The sequence below is a fragment of the Anser anser genome (assembly GCF_964211835.1).
Source record: "Anser anser genome assembly, chromosome: 5".
Classification (NCBI taxonomy): Eukaryota; Metazoa; Chordata; class Aves; order Anseriformes; family Anatidae; genus Anser; species Anser anser.
Genome location: NC_139725.1, coordinates 64,994,896 through 65,012,476, shown reverse-complemented (window position 1 = coordinate 65,012,476; position 17,581 = coordinate 64,994,896). Strand labels below are relative to the sequence as shown.

Sequence of the window (17,581 nt, the reverse complement as noted above, 5' to 3'; positions counted from 1 at the left end):
GATGCCCGTTTGTGCCACAGACACCAAGAGCCACAGGCAAGGGAATGACGATACATCATTGCTTTCTTGTGTGACCATGGTCATGCAGCCCAATTGCCAGGGACAGGCCGGATGGAAAGCATCTCCTGAGGCATGTTTTATGATATGGACATAACAAGTTTTTGGAGGTACAAGTTCTCTCAATAGAGTCTTGCATTTGCTCTGGATGGTGCAAACTCAAACTGCTGGTTCCTACAGTTTTTCAGCTAGAACTACAGTCCTCCAGTTACACTTTCTTCTCGGAACAAATTGGATCCTTCTTTTTCCAAATAGAACAGAAAATCTTCAGTTTGTGGGAGAATTAAAGCAATAAATCACATTGCATGGCTGAAATTTTTCAATCTGAATGATAATGTTCACTTCTGTTGCGCGGGGCTGTCTGCACTCAGTGAAAGGCAGTTACAGAAAGAGACACGAAGGTTCTGCAAACCCAAAGGCAGGTGAAGAAGTGTGGCTTTGTTCCAAATCTTACAGGATCCATGCCAGATCTTCAGCTGATTAAGCTAGCAAAACTTCATCAGCATCCCTGGCAACAAGGATGCCTGATACACTCAAAATCAAGATTTTTGTGAAGTGCCTATTGAGGGTTCCCAGAGGGTCTAGATGCTCTACCGTGGAGAAGGAGAGAAAGATCCCGAAGGTCGGCTCATAGACCCAAACCTTAGAGGCAAACTAATACCCCTCTCTAGGGGACTACACTTAAGGGATGGAGACCAGGCACCCACCAGCAACCTCCACGAAAGAGCTGAGCAGGGTGCAAAGGCAATGCTGGGGCTTTGAGGACTGCTCTCGGTAGATTATCTGGATGGCTCATTCAGTGCTGAATTTCATGTAAGAACAGCTGTTATTCTTAAAATCAAACATAAGGAAGGAAATCCCACCCAAGTGTGTGTATGTATATATATATATATATATGTATATATATACTGCTTAAATCCCTGGAGAAAGAGGTTGTCATTTACCCCTTCTTCAGCTAGACAAACATAGTATATTTCTAAACACTAGAAAAGCAGTCTAGTGGCAGGATGGAAATCATTCCTCAAAAATTGCCTGGAGAAGTGGTAGAACTTCCAGCACTGATTACCAGGAAAAATATCCAGTGTGTATCTGTCAGGAAAGATGTAGAGAGAGTCAGTCCTGCTGGAGGTGAGAAGGACAGAGAGCGATGGACCAGACGTCCTTCTGAGGTACCTTTGGCATGCGTTTCCTCATGTTCTTTATTGGGCTTCCCACCCACAACTGCAAAATAAAGTACAAAACAGAACTAACCTGATGTCCTGCGTGCTAGTCCTTTCTCAGTCGATACCTATAAAAGCTGTTTTATGTATTATAAAAAATCAGTATTTTATATAATGAGGAAGAAGAACAACTTTCTTTCCAGTGCTCATACTCTTACTAGCAATAAATCAGCTGAAGTTGCATTATTTTATATCATCCATAGTCTAGATGGAGGTCTGGTCTACCATCTACCCGAGTCCTACCAATGAAACAATCAAAAATAGCAGATTGCCTTGCACAAATTAAAACAATTATGGTGCGCCTCTGGATCAGAATTTATATCAGCAGAAGCATTAAGCTGTTTGTTTGTTTGCTTGTTTAACTTCTCTTTGCTCCTCAGAACGAAACTCAAAACCTACTCAGTTGCCTGGCTGTGGGGCTGTGTTCTTCCTCTGCACCTCTGCAGGACAAAGGTTCCCCAGGCCCTGCCTCTGCACTGCTGTTTGCTGTAAAGCTCTTTTCCTTGTTAGTGAAAATGAGGTAACTAAGCACGTGAGGACATTGCTGGTGGGAACGAAGACCAAAATCGTGATTTAAATGATGTGTTGCAGACTGTGCTCGCTTCCCACTGACCTCTGCATGGAGGGGATAGTGTGGTCCTGCTGAATGCTAGGGCTGGAAGTCTTCTTTTTCTCCCCTGTCCTTTGAACTTCTGATCCAGGCTAGGCAGGGAACAGCTTGCTGCTGTGTTTTGAGTGTCCCTGAGATCATTGCTGGCTACCACTCACACCTCAGAATTTAGGCTGTTATTCACACGGGAAAGACATGTATTATATGTTGCTTTTTTCTTATCTCCTTGCCCAGGTAAATGTAAATATTAATAAAGCTTTTTGTAAAATCTGTATCTAAGAATTTCTCGTGCTGCAACACATGTATTTTTCTATCCAGTTCTTTTCTAGGTTCATTCAGGCCTTATCCCAAGTCCTGACCAAAATACTTGCTTGGATTTTAATTAAACTAGGTCGTTAGTCTCCACGCTCCCTCCTGATGGACATCCTGACCATATCTTCCTGTCCATTCAGCAACACAAACTGCTGGGAAACTTGCCTCATGCTTAAGTTACTATAAACGCAGCTCAGGGGCTTAAATATATATTTAGCATACCATAGCAACACACCTTTCTATTTGATGGGTGAGAAATTTTTTATAACTATTTATGGATAAAAACATAGAGAAGAAGATTCAGACCATAATTTCTGGTATTTTTAGTCAAGGATATCATGAAGGAGGTCTGAAAAAATGGATACAATATTCTTCATTGGGAATTTAGCATCATCTGGTAGTGTAAGACTGGATTGCTCATTTTGATTTTTATTTTTTTTAACTTCAGACAGGACTGTTTGCCTCTGCAGACTGTCACAAACTGGAAAATAAATAAAATCATACTGATATTTGGGAAGGTGGATCGCAGCTTGTCTGTTTTTCTTCCTAAATGAAGACCAGACAAAGACATTGATTCTTTTGTTACTAAGACATAATCTGTTGAACTAATTACACTAAGAAACAAAGTACATTTTTCCTCAGCTGTAATAAAGAAACATTTCACACTCCTCTGTTATTTCCCTAACACAGGTATTGCTCAGTTTTGTAACTATTTTAATGTGCTTTGATTCTTTGTGCTGAACTATCAGTCAAACAATCAATACTGGGCAATACATTTTGCCTTCAGTCTTCTCTCATCCTTGAAGAACAGCCTAACCAGCATTTCCTTGAAAACCCATTAGACAAATATTCCATAGCTTTACTCTTCTCCTGCCATGCCTGAAATCAGCCTCTTCAGAGTATAGGCTTTGCTTGAATTCAATTACACCGAACTGGTCTCTCCAGCCTTGTTCGTATGATTTGAAACACTTGATGACAGTGTTAACGAAAATATACAGGTCCACTACATCTTCAAACAGTCCTGCTATGTCATTGAAATAGATTATTATTTCATTCCAAAGAATGCTTAAAAATACTGATTCCAATATCTTACCTTTTTTATAGCTGCAATTTAATGCAAGCTCCATGAGTTTCATGCTTTTTTGCTGGTTGACCATTGCCCAAAGAATCAAGGCTGTTTTAATCATTTCATAACCCAGCGTGAGCCAGCCATCAGCTGCACCTTCACAAATACCTGACTCATGTAAAGAAAGGAAACGATCACGTTCTAGCATAGGAAAAAAAGAAAAGCTTTGTGAAATTTTTTCACCCTCAAAATATTGCACCCCATAGAGCACTCGTTCCCCAGAGAATACTTCCTTCAAAGCCAATCAGGGTGTGCTGTGCCTCCAGATTTGTCAAGTGTCCTGACATGTTTGAAGAGAGGGTAATCCAATTGGTGCTGGCAATTTGATAAGGAGAGATTTTCTGTCTTTATGAAGAATTTCATCACCACTTCAAAATGTACTCAACTCCAAGGCCATGACTGATGATTAAAAAAATAATATTAATAAATAATAAAATTATCTATTGCAAAATGAAATCAAGTGATATGTAACTTCTATGGAGCAGATACTAAATAAACATTTTTTATTTTTTTTTGGTTAAAGCAAAATGCTCCCTCCTGCTTGGATACTAAATTCTCTTGAGAGGAACCTTAGCCCATCTCCCTCTGCACATTCTTCAGTTGTTTCAAGCAATAGGCTAACTGGGGAGTGACTCCAGACTTCACATGTAATGTGTATTGCGTTGTGATCCCTGTTCTGGTGGTCTCCTCTAAGTCCAGTGTCTTTGATGCCAAAGCAATCCATCCATTGATAATAATTTTAAACTGTTACAAATATTGCTGTTCATAACTGAAACTTTTTTTTTTAATGACCTGCTTCTTTACGCCCCTCTCTGCATCTAAGTACATTATTCTGAAAGTACATTATTCTGAAATTTGGGATATTCCTTAGCTTACAAGCTAAGTATATTCTTAGTGACAATGGAAACATTTGTAGGGAATGAGGAACCTTTGTGCACACAGTGCAATAGCAAATGTGTTCACAATTCACAGCTATGATGTATGGTGCATTTTCCGCATTCAAAACTGTTTTCATTAATTTCTGATCTTCTTTTTCTAAATTCTGAACAAGGTGACCATACATAGCTAAAGTTGTACTTTCCATTCCACCAGTTTTTTTCCTCCCCCAATACTTATAGAGGATGCATCTGATTAAGTCAATTCTAATATAAAAACTCAATTTGACTTCAACAGATTTTTATCTTTTCCATTTCTTTTCCCCTTTTTGCATCTCCACCTGCATATGGACTTGTCAAAAAAAGGTGATACAATGATACACAAATGCTGATAAAATAGTGGCAAAATGAGAATGATAATAGTCAGCCATAGATATTCTATGTGCTACTGGCAATGTGTAAATCACTGCAGGCCAAGAAGGGTATATTTACCAGTGTAATCGCCACAACTGGGTGCTTGTAACCATTTGATCATTAATAGAGTAAATGACCATGAGCACACAGGGAGCAATTTTAGTGGTTTGGGTAATTTTGGATTTGTCCTTTCTGAATGCTGATGCACTCCCGAGTTCAGGGGCTGCTCCTTTTGCTCTATCCATACATGCCAGGCGCTGTGCAGGGTCACATCCTGCACATTATCGACCTGCCTGGGCAGCCCTTTCAGCTGGGACTGATGGTGTCTTTCCTCTAAAGACAGGATATAATGGTGAAGCTGACACATGATGCTGCTTTTATGGTTTGTGTCACTGAGCTGTCTCCCTGTAGGAAGAAAAAAAAATAAAAATAGTAGTCATGCTATATCCTAGAGAGCTCCCACAGGTTTGCAAACCACCTGGTTTATATGGAAAAACAATGCTGGTCTTTACTATCCTTTCTGCTTTCACAGTGCCATTACTTCTGCTAGGTAGCTGTAAATATTTTTTATACATACATAATATTTATCAACCAAATCTTTAAGATGTGATACGTAAAACTTCCAGGTTTTATCTCAAAATGTGGTGTGGGCATTTTTTTTGAGGAGTTCATTGTACTTTCAGTCTGGTCTGCAACAGTAAATGAGGCCCAGGTTTACCAGAAGGGTATATTGGTTTTTCATGGCTGTCAAGTAATTACATTGACTCACGGGTTTATTCACAATGTGTAAAATTAAATACTTGGTTAAATCCTGATGAACTGATGTCTGATTTGGAAGTAAGAGAGACTTTACCCCATAATTAATGTAATGCTAGTGAAATAAAATGCTAGTTCTGGCTCTTTATGCAGGTGCTTAATAAGTATGGCTGTGATCATTTACTTCAATGTAAGAATCTGAGAAGGAATTTGACGGTTAGCAGCTAACACCAGCAGGGGAAAAAAAAAAAAAAAAAGAAGATAGTTTTCACAACCCCTCTGTATTTTAAAGCTATTTTCTAATTGCTATAGAATATAATCTTTGTTTGTTTAAGCAAAATTTTCAAATTTAAAAAATCAGTGAAATCTCAGAGCAGCTTATAATTTTTTATTACTTTACATGGCTCCTAGCTTCTGACAAATCTATTATTTTTTCAGCCATCTTGTTTAACTATCTGCATATTCGCTTCCTACTTATTATTTTTTACCTCAAAGTAAATGAGGACAGATTTACAAGATACTTAGAACAGTGAAAATCACTGGGTTTCCATGTTGGTTCATTTTCTATCTTCAGTTGCCAACTAAAGGACAATTTTTCATTTAATTCAGCAGTTTCCATATGATGACAACATTCTCTGGCATGCAGCTACTTAGAAAAAAAAAAAGGAAAGGAAAAAAAAAAAGCCCATGACCTTTTACTTTTTGTTTCTCATATTGCACTGTTTCTTCTCAGTTTGAGTACTTCAGAAATATTAGAGCTGGAAGACATTTTTCTTTTCTTATACTCCAAGTACCTTTCTTTGTAAGAAACTTTTGGAAAATGGAAGGAAGAATGCAGAGGGCAAATCATGAACAAATAGCTTTTTCTACTTAAATGTAAAACAATTTTATTCTAGCTACTTTTGGGGTAAAAGTTCACTTCAAACCACCAAATCACAGTAAAATCTAGGCAAAGAGCCTGAAAAGATTCAAATAAAACCTGAATATTTGCCTAGTACAAGACTCAGAACTTACAATTTATAACTTAGATTACCTTGATGCTGCACCAGGATCACAAAGCTATTGCTTTGCAGGATGTCACTAATAAAATGCAGTAAAAACTCTAATGACAAAAAAATATAAAATCATCTCATAGGAGCAACTGTCTGTAAACCTGTTTCAAATCCACCAGTTGGCTGTCAATGGGAACTTCGCTCCTCCTTCATTGCCATGGACAAAGCCAACCTGAAGGGTTCTGTGTTCACCTCAGGCTGGGTGGACACAGATGCTGCTTCAGCTGGTGCCTGGAGACGTGCTGATAGGTACGAATCCCATAACACTTGCTGTGAGCGCATAAATAGTGATCCAAAGGGATTTATATGAAATTAAATTTCTAAACATCCAGGCTGTGTGCAAGAAATTATAACATAAAGCCAACGCTGTGCTAACATCCAAACACTTCAGACTTATTTAGTCTGGAGAGAAGGATCAGGACCTTATTGCTTTCTACAACTACCTGAAAGGAAGGTGTGGGGAACGGCCTCAAGTTGTGCCAGGGGAGGTTCAGGTTGGAAGTGAGGAGACATTTCTTCTCAGAAAGAGCAGTCAGGCGTTGGGACAGGTTGCCCAGGGAGGTGGTGGAGTCACCGTCCCTGGGGGTGTTCAAGGAAAGGTTGGACGTGGTGCTTAGGGACGTGGTTTGGTGGGTGACATTGGTGGCAGGGAGACAGTTAGACCAGACGGTCTGGAAGGTCTCTTCCAACCTTTATGATTCTAGATTCTGTTCTATGATTCTATGATTAAATACATCTGTGTGTACACAGGATCACCAAGACCAACTCCTATTTCCACACAACAGCACCCAAAACTCAAACCCTATGTCTGAGAGCATTATCCGAATGTTTCTTGAACTCTGGCAGGCTCAGTGCCATTACCACCGCCTTGGGGAGCCTGTTTCAGTGCCCAAAATGTGCATGCATGAGGATGTAATACAGAGAGAATGATAGAATCACAGAATGGTTTGGGCTGGAAGGGACCTTACAGCCCATCTAATTCCAGCCCCTTGCCATGGCAGGGCCCCCAGCCCCATCCAGCCTGGCCTTGGGCACTGCCAGGGATGGGGCAGCCTGTGCCAGGGCCTCACCACCCTCTGAGGGAAGAATTTCCTCCTTATATCTAATCTAAATTACCCTCTTTTCATTTAAAGCCATCACCCCTTGTCCCATCACCACACCCCCTGACACAGAGTCCCTCCCCAGCTTTCCTGCAGCCCCTTTAGGCACTGGCAGGCCGCTGTAAGGTCTCCCCAGGGCCTTCTCTTCTCCAGGCCGAACACCCCCAGCTCCCTCAGCCTGTCTCCATAGGAGAGGGGCTTCAGCCCTCTGAGCAACCTTGTGGCCTCCTCTGGAGGCCCTCTCCACAGGGCTGCTCTCAATCCATCCATCCCCCAGTCTGTCCTCATGTCTGGGATTGCCCTGACCCTCGTGCAGCACCTTGCACTTGGCCTTGTGTAACTCTGTGAGGTTCATGGAGCCCACATCGCAAGCCTGTGCAGCTCCCTGTGGATGGCATCCTTTCCTTCCGTCATGCCAACTGCACCACCAAGCTTGGTGTCATCGGCATAAATACATACGTGGGCATGTGTGTGTTTATAGACATACAGTATTGAGCTGTCTCACTCCTATTTTGCATTCCAACTGTACAGTCCTTGCTGAACAGTGGTGGCAGTCTTAGTTTTCATGAGTTATTTTCAGGCTAGCCACACCAGCTGACAATACCCCATCACATATTTGGAAATATTTTAGGTTTCCAAGGAGTTCTTTTTTTTTCTCTTTTTTTTTCCTTTTTTTTTTTCTTCCCTGACACAGACATAGATAAGAATTTTGCTTTTCTCATGCTGACTGTATTTGTTTTTCAGTCGGTCTGAATGATTCTTTTTCCTTCTCTTCTTGTGATGGTTGAATAAGAGAGAAGATTAATGCAAAAAAGAAAATGAGATTGCTGCTGTTTCCAATTTTGTGCCTTATTTATATTAATAATTGAATACATCTAAGATTACTTTTATTGAGGAAACAATAAATGTTTAATAAGTGAATGAGCAGTCCATCATAAAAGTAAGTGCCAGTTAGAAGGCTTTTTGGAAGGGGGATTGTTTTTGCTTTAAATCATTGTAGGGACATTTTATTACCATTGCCGTGCCATTAACACCACACATTATTCCGCAGTGGGATGAGGTAACTACAAAGATATAATGAGATTTTAGTAGAGACAATATGCAGTATCATAAAATGTGTGAGCTTTGGTGCTCAAATTGAGCTCTGAGGCTGATATACAGTAATAAAGCTTTTTCCAGGCTGCAGACACTTCAGCTTCTGTGCGTGGATGGGAGGTACCACCAGGCTCAACCCCGGCTGCTATTTAGTCTAGAATTAAGTGGACATTTCTTGTCAGGGCATCGCATGAAAGGTCTAAGACCTTGATTTGGTGCAACAGTAACGTGGTTAATAATTGAGGAGGTGAGGAAAATGTCAATACCTGGCAGAGGCCAAGGGAGGCGCTGGAATTTTGAGCTGACGTTATTGTCAGGGAACAAAAGGACGAGCTGCAGCCCAACAAAGCAAGCAAAATAAATTAAAAGCACATTAGCAATGTAAAGGATTCAGAAACATATAGATAAGGGGAAAGCAAACATATTGGTGTTCAGTCCCTTGCTAATGTTTTTGAATACTTTCTAGAAGGATTTGTCCTGGAGGTTAATACAAATATATGGAGAATATATCCACTTCAAACAGCATGTTGGTAAGAAACAGGTTCAGAAAGAAGAGGAAGTAGGTGCCATTAACTCACCACTCTTTAATTAATGAAATAACTAGTCCACGATGTGTGAAGGACCCACTCACTAGGACTGATTCATCCTATTAATGGATTCCCAGCATTTCGCATGTTCCATGTATGGACTATGCGGCGCACAAACCCATCCCTGGTGCTGCAGGGAGGATGGCTCTGCCACAGAGCACAGTTTGTAAAGGGCAAGTTTTGGGGTGTTCCTGCCAAGATGAAAGGCTTTGATACTGCTGATTCCCCCAAGGGCAAGAGTGTTGTGAGAATGAAGTCCAGAAGCCTCTGGCAGCCTATGCTGTGGCAGTGTCGGTGCTCTGTGGCCAAAAGCAAAGATGTGCAGTGGCCACAAGCAGCCTTTTGCCTGGTGTCTGCAGACAGGGGACCAGCTCTGTATCTGGTACCACTAAAAGTGCTTGGCAAGTGCTTTGAAAGCATATTCTGACTCGACCCCAGGAAAACAAGTGAGATGTTTGCTACCAGAGCTAATAGCCCAGGAAATTGCTGCCCAGGGTTGGATAGTTTAGAAAGCCAGCAACTTCCCAACTAGAGCAAGGGGGAATAAGAGCAGTGATTACAGTAAAACAGAAACTTCTCCCTGCTGTGGCTCCTCAGCAAAGTGCAGAAAGGAATCAGGTCATAGAGCCATTTGCTTTGTGCCATCAGGGAAATAGGAGCCCATCAGGAGAGGACCTGCTGTGAGCCTCCGTGGAAGACATCAGTAGATCTCCTTCCTTTGCACTTTTGTTAAAGGAAGGACTTCTCTGACAAAAAGGTATCCCTGCATCAGTCCCAGCTCAGAGGGTGGGCTGGGAGATTTTGAAGGACTGGTTCCATCCTCCAGCTTTCCAAGATTTTGTGAATGCAGAGGTCTAAGAATGACCTCTAAGAGGCAACGAAAGGTCATTCTGGAGGTCGCTCTGACTGGTAAGTTTAGTTCCATATGTGGGGGCCTCTGGCTCCCAGGAAGCAGCAAATAAGGTAGGGAGCCCTTGTCTTAGTGACATGGGCTTTCTGATTATCTGAGGAATCACTAAAACAGAAGCTTTAGAAGATAAAAAAGTGCTTATGCCATATTTAAAGATGACTGCTGCAGCCTACTGCAGATCAATATGTACAGCACTTTCTTTTGGATCTGATCCAACAGAAAACATAATCTACAGGAAAGTCCTCTGCGATCCTACAAACAAGAAGGCATTTTTGTAGAGCTGCAGCTGTGCAGTTGTATGGCTGAGACTGATGCTGGGAGGTCATTTGGCTGTGAAATCCTCCTTAAAATGACTGACTGTCCTGCCAGTGGTCACTGGACTCGATAGGAGCCTGCGGGGTGCTTTGTAAGCCCTGGGGAGTCTCACATGGGGAACCCATGTCCTGCCAATGGCAGTGTGGCTGCACAGGACATGGCCACGGCCACGGGGAATGTCATCATCAAACTCTGCTTGAGGACATCCACTTTGCTGGGCACTCTGAGACAGCCTCCCTTCTGGCTTGGAAAGACCATTCTGACCTGCAGTACCGTCCCTAGATAATATGCAAGTCAAAGCCTGCTGGTACAGTGGGAATACAACCACTCATTTAGGAGCCCATCTTTGCACACTCTTCCTTGGATGTGCCTTGGATCCTGATCACTAATGCCAGATTAGATCTGCATGGGAGGGCTGAAATTTGTGACAGATGCTTCCTGATGCTACGAGCATGAGCCCACATATGCTGCTCCACAGGGACTTCTCCAATATACTTTCATCACTTATGTCAGGTTCCAGATTTAACTACCAATACGGTATTTTTAATGGATCCCATAAATATGATTTCACGGCCATCAAATGTTGCTATTGGTTTCTGTAGCTTTGGAAAGTTGTATAAGAATGTTATGAAGATGATAAATCTGTAAATCTGCTGAACCATCTAAAAATGCTGGAAAAAATAACTAGATGTGATATATGCGTAAGAATTCACTGCCCAGAATAGATGCAAGTGCTGCTGGTGGCTCTTCTTATTACTGCAGACTATGGGAATCATGCAGAAAAGGTCCTAAAACTGACAGACAGATCTGATGTCTTCCAGCTTTTGCATATAGCAGGCTGAGCTGCCCTGCTTCTCTTTTGCTCTCCTATGTCTAGAACAGAAAGGGAAATTTACTGTAAGATCCCTCCTTCCGTCTTATTCCCGTTTCCACGTCATTTCATCGTAATCCTCATTATGAGCTGCACCGGTGAGAAGTGTTCGCTCCATTTTATGTATGAGCAAACTAACAACTTTCCAAGATAACCAACAACAGAGAAGGACCCAAGCCTTTGTCCTCAAAGTCCTGAGCAATTGCAATGAAATATTTTTGGGAGAGTGGATAAATAGCAGGAGCGGCATGTAACAGGGAATTGTGAGATACCGCCATTTTAGTGAAGCATGGTATATCTTATCTAAAACAGAATTAATTCCTATGGTTTGCTAGACCACCAGAACAGAAGATCTCCAGCACAAGCTGTCTCCTACCACTGCCCCTCTAGAAAGACCATTAAAGGACCAAAAGCTATTGCATTCAGAAGTGTATAAACACTTTGACAAACATGTCTCAGTTTCATGCTTCGACAGATGGCAGCTTTTAGCTGTTGGGTAAGACACATGGGTGTCCCCCCGACTTGTGCCTTTCCATTGCTGGTTTTCACATTTTTTGTATTTTTTTATCTACTGGTCCTGACTCATGCACAGGTGGAAGCATAGTTTGTGGTGGGAGGAGACAGTGAATGTATGTAATTAAGGACAGGCTGGAAATGTCTTTCAGTGCACTAACTCTCAGTCTAAAAAAGGCTGATCTTGTTTTAGGGTACGAGGACATACTAGATGATCTGGTCTTCTGACTGTTTTCTAAGACTCTGTAGATACAAAGATGTTATGTTGAGTTTCTGCTGAGTTTCTGCTATTTCTATTTTTAGTGTAAGCATGTTATTCTGAATATGGAAGTAGAGTCAAAGTGTTTTGACATGATGTTCTGACCCCCAGTGCCTTTTTCCATAAGCTGTGCTAGGAAAACCTGTTATATCACATGGAGTCATAAAACCACAAGGGAAAAAATCAGCTACTGGCTAGGAAATGACTTACACGGACCAGATTGATAAATTGGTACTGCCTTATACATAATTACAGCCCGTCGCACTTATTAATATTAAATATTAATTTAAATATTTGAATATTTATTGTCTGGTATATCTCATTTCAATCTATTGTTTTATTATTCTGAAAGATAGCAATGCATCTGCTGTCACTGTTTTCATGGTTTGTGCCTCAAACGTGTACCTTTCTTTAGCAAACAACGACCTCGCTTTGGAGACTGGAGTTTGATGTCATGAAGCAATATCTGGAGATATTTTATATATTTTACTACGTAAAATATTTATTTAAAATATTATATATTGCATATATAAGCCTGCAGATATGGCCAGCTGGCTTTGGTTTGAATGGTTGTCCATAACTACCTTTCAAAATTTGTGTCTAACCAACCCCATATACCCTTCTCATGTTTTGTCTGCAGAAGTAAACAAAAAAATCTGTAATGAATTCACCAACTGGGGGGATTATCTTAAGATCACTTAGAGTTCACTGCAGTACATGAGGCATTTTGCCTGTTTTCTAGAGGATACATAGCTCATCGCCTTAATTTTGAACCAGAAATTCATGTCTCCAGACCAACATTTCTCTGTGTGGCTTCTGACTCTACTGCTGGATTTTCCCCAGGACATGCATTTTTATCCCATTTTATGTAAACTTTCTTTTGTTATATCCTCACATTATCTTTTCTGCCACAGCACTCTTGATTTTCCATCCATGCCTGGAACTGGCACTTGCTGTGATTTATGAATTAGTCCTGAGATATCGCGGGCATCTCTTCCACAGTGAATCAGCCACAGCTGACCTCAGCCAAGAAATAAAGATATCTTCCTCCCAAACCCAGGGTTTTTAATGAGCTCCCTTCCTTAAGGCTGGCAGCCTATTTTCTACCTATCATCTTCAGCCTCTGGAGATTGATGTTGTGACTACTTGGAGGTGGACCAAAGAGCTAGTGTTGAAACTTTCCAGCACATAATACATTGCTAATGTTGGAAGTGGACAAAGAAACAGGAAAACCTCAGGAATTCACTCCATGGGAAGCCAGCTTCAGGCAGAAGTGGATGTAGCCATGGTCTCCGGAGCAGCAGTGGCTGTGAATAAAGGACATCACCTTCTGCCTCCGCAGCCAGCAGGGAACAAGCACCATTGGGTGCATGTCTGCAGCACACTTGTGCTGTCTGCAGCTTCATTGATCTGATATAAGTTTTCTCTAGGGGAATGGTCTTTTCCCTCTTGTTTGCAAACAAGCTAAAGTTCGGGTATCTCTGTTTATGATTATTCGGTTAAACAAGGTCCTGTCATCCCAGAACAGTGAGCACCAGATCACAGAGGCAGCAAGAGAGTGCAGATATGCCTGAACTGAGAAGGATGAGGCTCAGCTCTTCTCGTGAACTCATAATGAGTTGATGTCAACTCATGCCACCGGTGAACATTTTCAAGCTGCCCTCAGAGACTGATGTTTTAAGACTAGCTTATGTTTTGAGAAATATAGTCCAACTCCTATGCTTAAGTTATTCCTGGAATACTTTGAGATGAAACTTCTTGAGTATGTCTTTACGTCAAGAGCATTTCCCAAACTGACATGGAATAAAGATGGATTATTACACTTTTTTCCCTGCTCTCCCATTCTGATATTTTGGAGAATGTTTCTGGGAGGTACCAGTAGGCTACATCACCCTCAAAACCTGAACTGCTTCTGATTATTCAGAGATATTTAACTGAATAGCCATGTTCGGACGTGCAGGGGAAACACAGACAGGTATTTAGTATTCATAGGACTAATCAACCCTTCCTCAGAAAAGCCCTGCTTTGCCTCGCTCTGTTTTGTGGTCTTGATGACAATCCATCAGCGGTGGTTTTTCTATGGCATTGCTGACTGCAGCCAGAAAAGATGAAGGAGAATAACTTACTTCGAAATGTCACTGGGGAAGGGTGAATAAATTCACCGAGGAACACTGAGGCCTGTTAAGCAGAGCTATCCCACAAGTTTGCCAACATAATTCAGTCTCATTTCCCAAATGTAAGGCATACAGTAATAACAGGCAATGGTTACTGTCTGCTGGCCATGATTACTTTTTTCAGAAAGATGTTTACTGCACTCCATCGCCTTTTTTCCTCGACCATTCAACACACCAGATAAACTGAAGTTAGAGCAAGTCAGTGATACATATTCTTGATTTAATGTAGTCCCTGCAAGTCTTTCTGTTAAACAAGTCCAGAATATTTCTGGGAGAAGTGTTACAACCAGTGCAATTGTCATATGACAAAAGTTAGCCCCCAAAACAGGCTGCAGTGACTTGTGTTTGCTCCTGGGTACTATCCTATGCAATTCCACTTTTCCCTTCTGAAAAGAGATCATGTAAATTCTCCACCATTGATTTATATCACAAAGGTGCAGCCTTTCCTTGTGTCTTGCTGAGATGCAGAATTTCAGTGACTGCGATGAATGAGAGAAAAGATTACTTTATCTTGTCAGTCTATTTGGCAAATAAGTCTGTAGCTACTTGTACGTGGCAAACAATCAATTGTTGTATAATTAGTTATATTTTGCACCATTGGCATTAAAGTTCACCAGGTCTGAACTTCTTCTCTGTCCTTCCCTGATCATTAGAGCTTCATTCACATTCCTCATGGAACAGCTTAGTTTGCTTTTTACTTTTAATTAAAAAGGCAAACTTTTGGCATCTGCATGCACTGAAAATGCAAACAGTTCTTAATTAAAGTGCAATATAGTGCCAAAAATAAGCATAATTAGTTGGGCAGTGCAGCGGTTAATAATGTTCTTCATTTTGTATATAGAAAACCACAAGAAACTGCAAAAATAAGAGAAGAGTTTAGTAAAAGGAACAAAGTATCCATAATAAATCAGTGCTACTCAGTTTTTAAACTCTTTATTTCCCTCATTACAATTATTCCTGTGAGAATCATATCCATTCTCTCATGGTATTACATGAAAATCTTGATAGTGTGTCTTCATACTCAGTGTTACTAATAATCATGCAACAGCATATTTATCATTACTTATTCACTCACATCTAATAGAAAACTTGGATGCTGACTGTATTAGAGTGCTATATTACATTGCATTACAGCAATAATCGCGTCTGTAATTTCTGCAGTAGAAGATGGATCCAAGCTGCAAAAGCGAGATCCAGGAACTGAATTTCTAAAGTCCTTGGTAGATGGTGCCAAGACTTTGCTTAGACTTATCAGTGCAATTTAAACATCTCCTTTATATGTTAAAGATTGATTTGAACTTGGTTATAAAGAATCTGGGGATAATTGTTCATCTCCTCAAATATCAAAATCCCGCTAGAAACTACATTATCTATGAGCCTCTAAATATGCAATTTCATTTCTAGGTTCTTCCAACTCTGAACTCAAACACAACACTAAAAATACTGAGATTTTTCAAATGCTGATAAGTGAACATTCCCCTTCCTGGTAAAGAACTTGGTATCTTGTGCAGCAGAGACACATATCTTCTGAGTGAAAGTCTGAGAAATGTCAACTTCTTTGCATGTCATTGTTCCTACATATTACATCTTTCTAGGGGTATTTGCTGATTAGATTTTTTTTGATTAGTTTGCAACAAATTCATTGCAAAAAAAAACCAAAAACACAAAGTGCCTCAACTGCTGTTCCACTATTGTTTGGGCACATCCATATATGTGGTCATGGCTCTCTCCCCTGACTACTTACGGTTTAAAAATATGCAAACAAATTCTAAATCCAGGCCACCCCCACTACAGGAGACTAGCTGGTGTACAGGAACATAACTCAATAAGCCTAAACAAGTTCAAGCCAAACTAGAAAAAGAATTTATTTCAAAGTGTTATAATTCTTTCTGTAAGCCCTGAATTCAAAACCCAGGCTGCTCATAGAAAGGCTTCCAAACAGCCTTCCAGGAAAAAGAAAAACACACATTTTATGCTCTTCTAGGGTTTACTCCAGGATTTACTCCTTGCTGTGGTCTTGATCTTCAGACAGGCCTCCCATGGATGTTCAGGGCAGCTCTGTATGGATTCAGTACGAGGTCAGTATGCTCCAGATCTCCCTAATGCTCTTTGAGTGATACTCACGGGGAGGTCTATTTGTTCTTCATTTTGTCTTGGAGATAATTACATGTGATCTAAAATCAACCAAAGATAGTGGAAAGGCTTTTACTGAGAGTTGGACATGGGCTCTCAAACATCCCATGACAATGAAAAATCTTGCCTGTTACCACCCTTCTTTCACTTGGCTATGAAACCAAATGAAGTACTGCTGGGGTAAACATACACTTTTCCCAAACTGTGCAGTTCGCAACCCTCCCCATGCACTGATGAAGGCATCGCTTTGCTTGTCTAAATTCCACTGCCCCAAAATAAACAAACTTGAGTAGCAGCAATCTGCTGCTGGATCCTGTGCTTCAGAAACAGAGGTGGCAGCAGCAACGTGCTTGAAATTCTGTGGTTTATTTGGTTATATTTTAATTACATGCTCATTTATTTTGAAGTTAGCATGCTTGTCCAGTTCACATTCTGGTGAAAAATATTTCTAACAGACGTACTGATTTCAGCCTGTAACCTTACTTTACTCTCAAGATTTTTATGGCACTGACTGTACAGCAGGCAGAAGCCTGAAGTCCAAATTAATTTTTGCATCTGTATTTTATCAGCTGATATTTTCTATTTGTAACTGCTGGAAAGAATAAAGTTACTTGTGCACTCAAGAATGCCCCTTGGCCACTTGAATTAATAACTGTCTTATTTACACATGTAAGTGTAGACGTACAGAAACACTTTCAGCTACCAGACGCTTTGAGCGGGGAAAAGAGGTCTGAGAGACCAATCCAGCAGAAGTTAATTATTTAATTGATTAGGACATAAAAGGTCATAACCCAAGCATGATTTAAAAAAGCAATTTACTAATTTTTATGGTGCTGAAGGAAGCAAAATAGAACAAACAACATAACTCACATAGTTGCATTTATACCCCACTTTTCATTTTTTAATTCAGATGGCTCTATAGCTAACTTTTGTGTGCTTATTTTAAAGCAAATAGAAGAGAACAGTAAAGGTCCCTGCATGAATATTGCCATAGCCATTTGGCAGCCTTAGAAAGAGGAAAGAAATGTACAAGGACAAACTAAGCACCTCTGTCTGGCACAAAAGAAATAACCTTCCATGAAAACATTTGAAATATACTTTGCAAATCTACTGTTATGCAGTGTTTAGCTAAGCCTCTTAATACAAGCATTTCAGCATTATGGGAGGCTGGTTTACAATTTAGCAGAACACAGAAATTGTCA

At 40.6% G+C, this 17,581-nt stretch overlaps 1 protein-coding gene across 2 annotated transcripts in view; it reads right to left on the bottom strand.

Moving 5' to 3' along the window:
- Positions 1-6,887: 6,887 nt before the first annotated feature.
- Positions 6,888-17,581, bottom strand: part of LOC310900771 (uncharacterized protein) — a 332,787-nt gene continuing 322,093 nt past the window's right edge. For both annotated transcript variants that reach the window (XR_014585372.1, XM_083839210.1), the window contains one exon: positions 6,888-16,420. Coding sequence is in view for 1 of the 2 variants with exons in the window: in XM_083839210.1 (XP_083695336.1) it covers positions 16,410-16,420 (11 nt within the window). In the remaining variant the exon portion in view is untranslated. The remainder of the gene's footprint in view (positions 16,421-17,581) is intronic.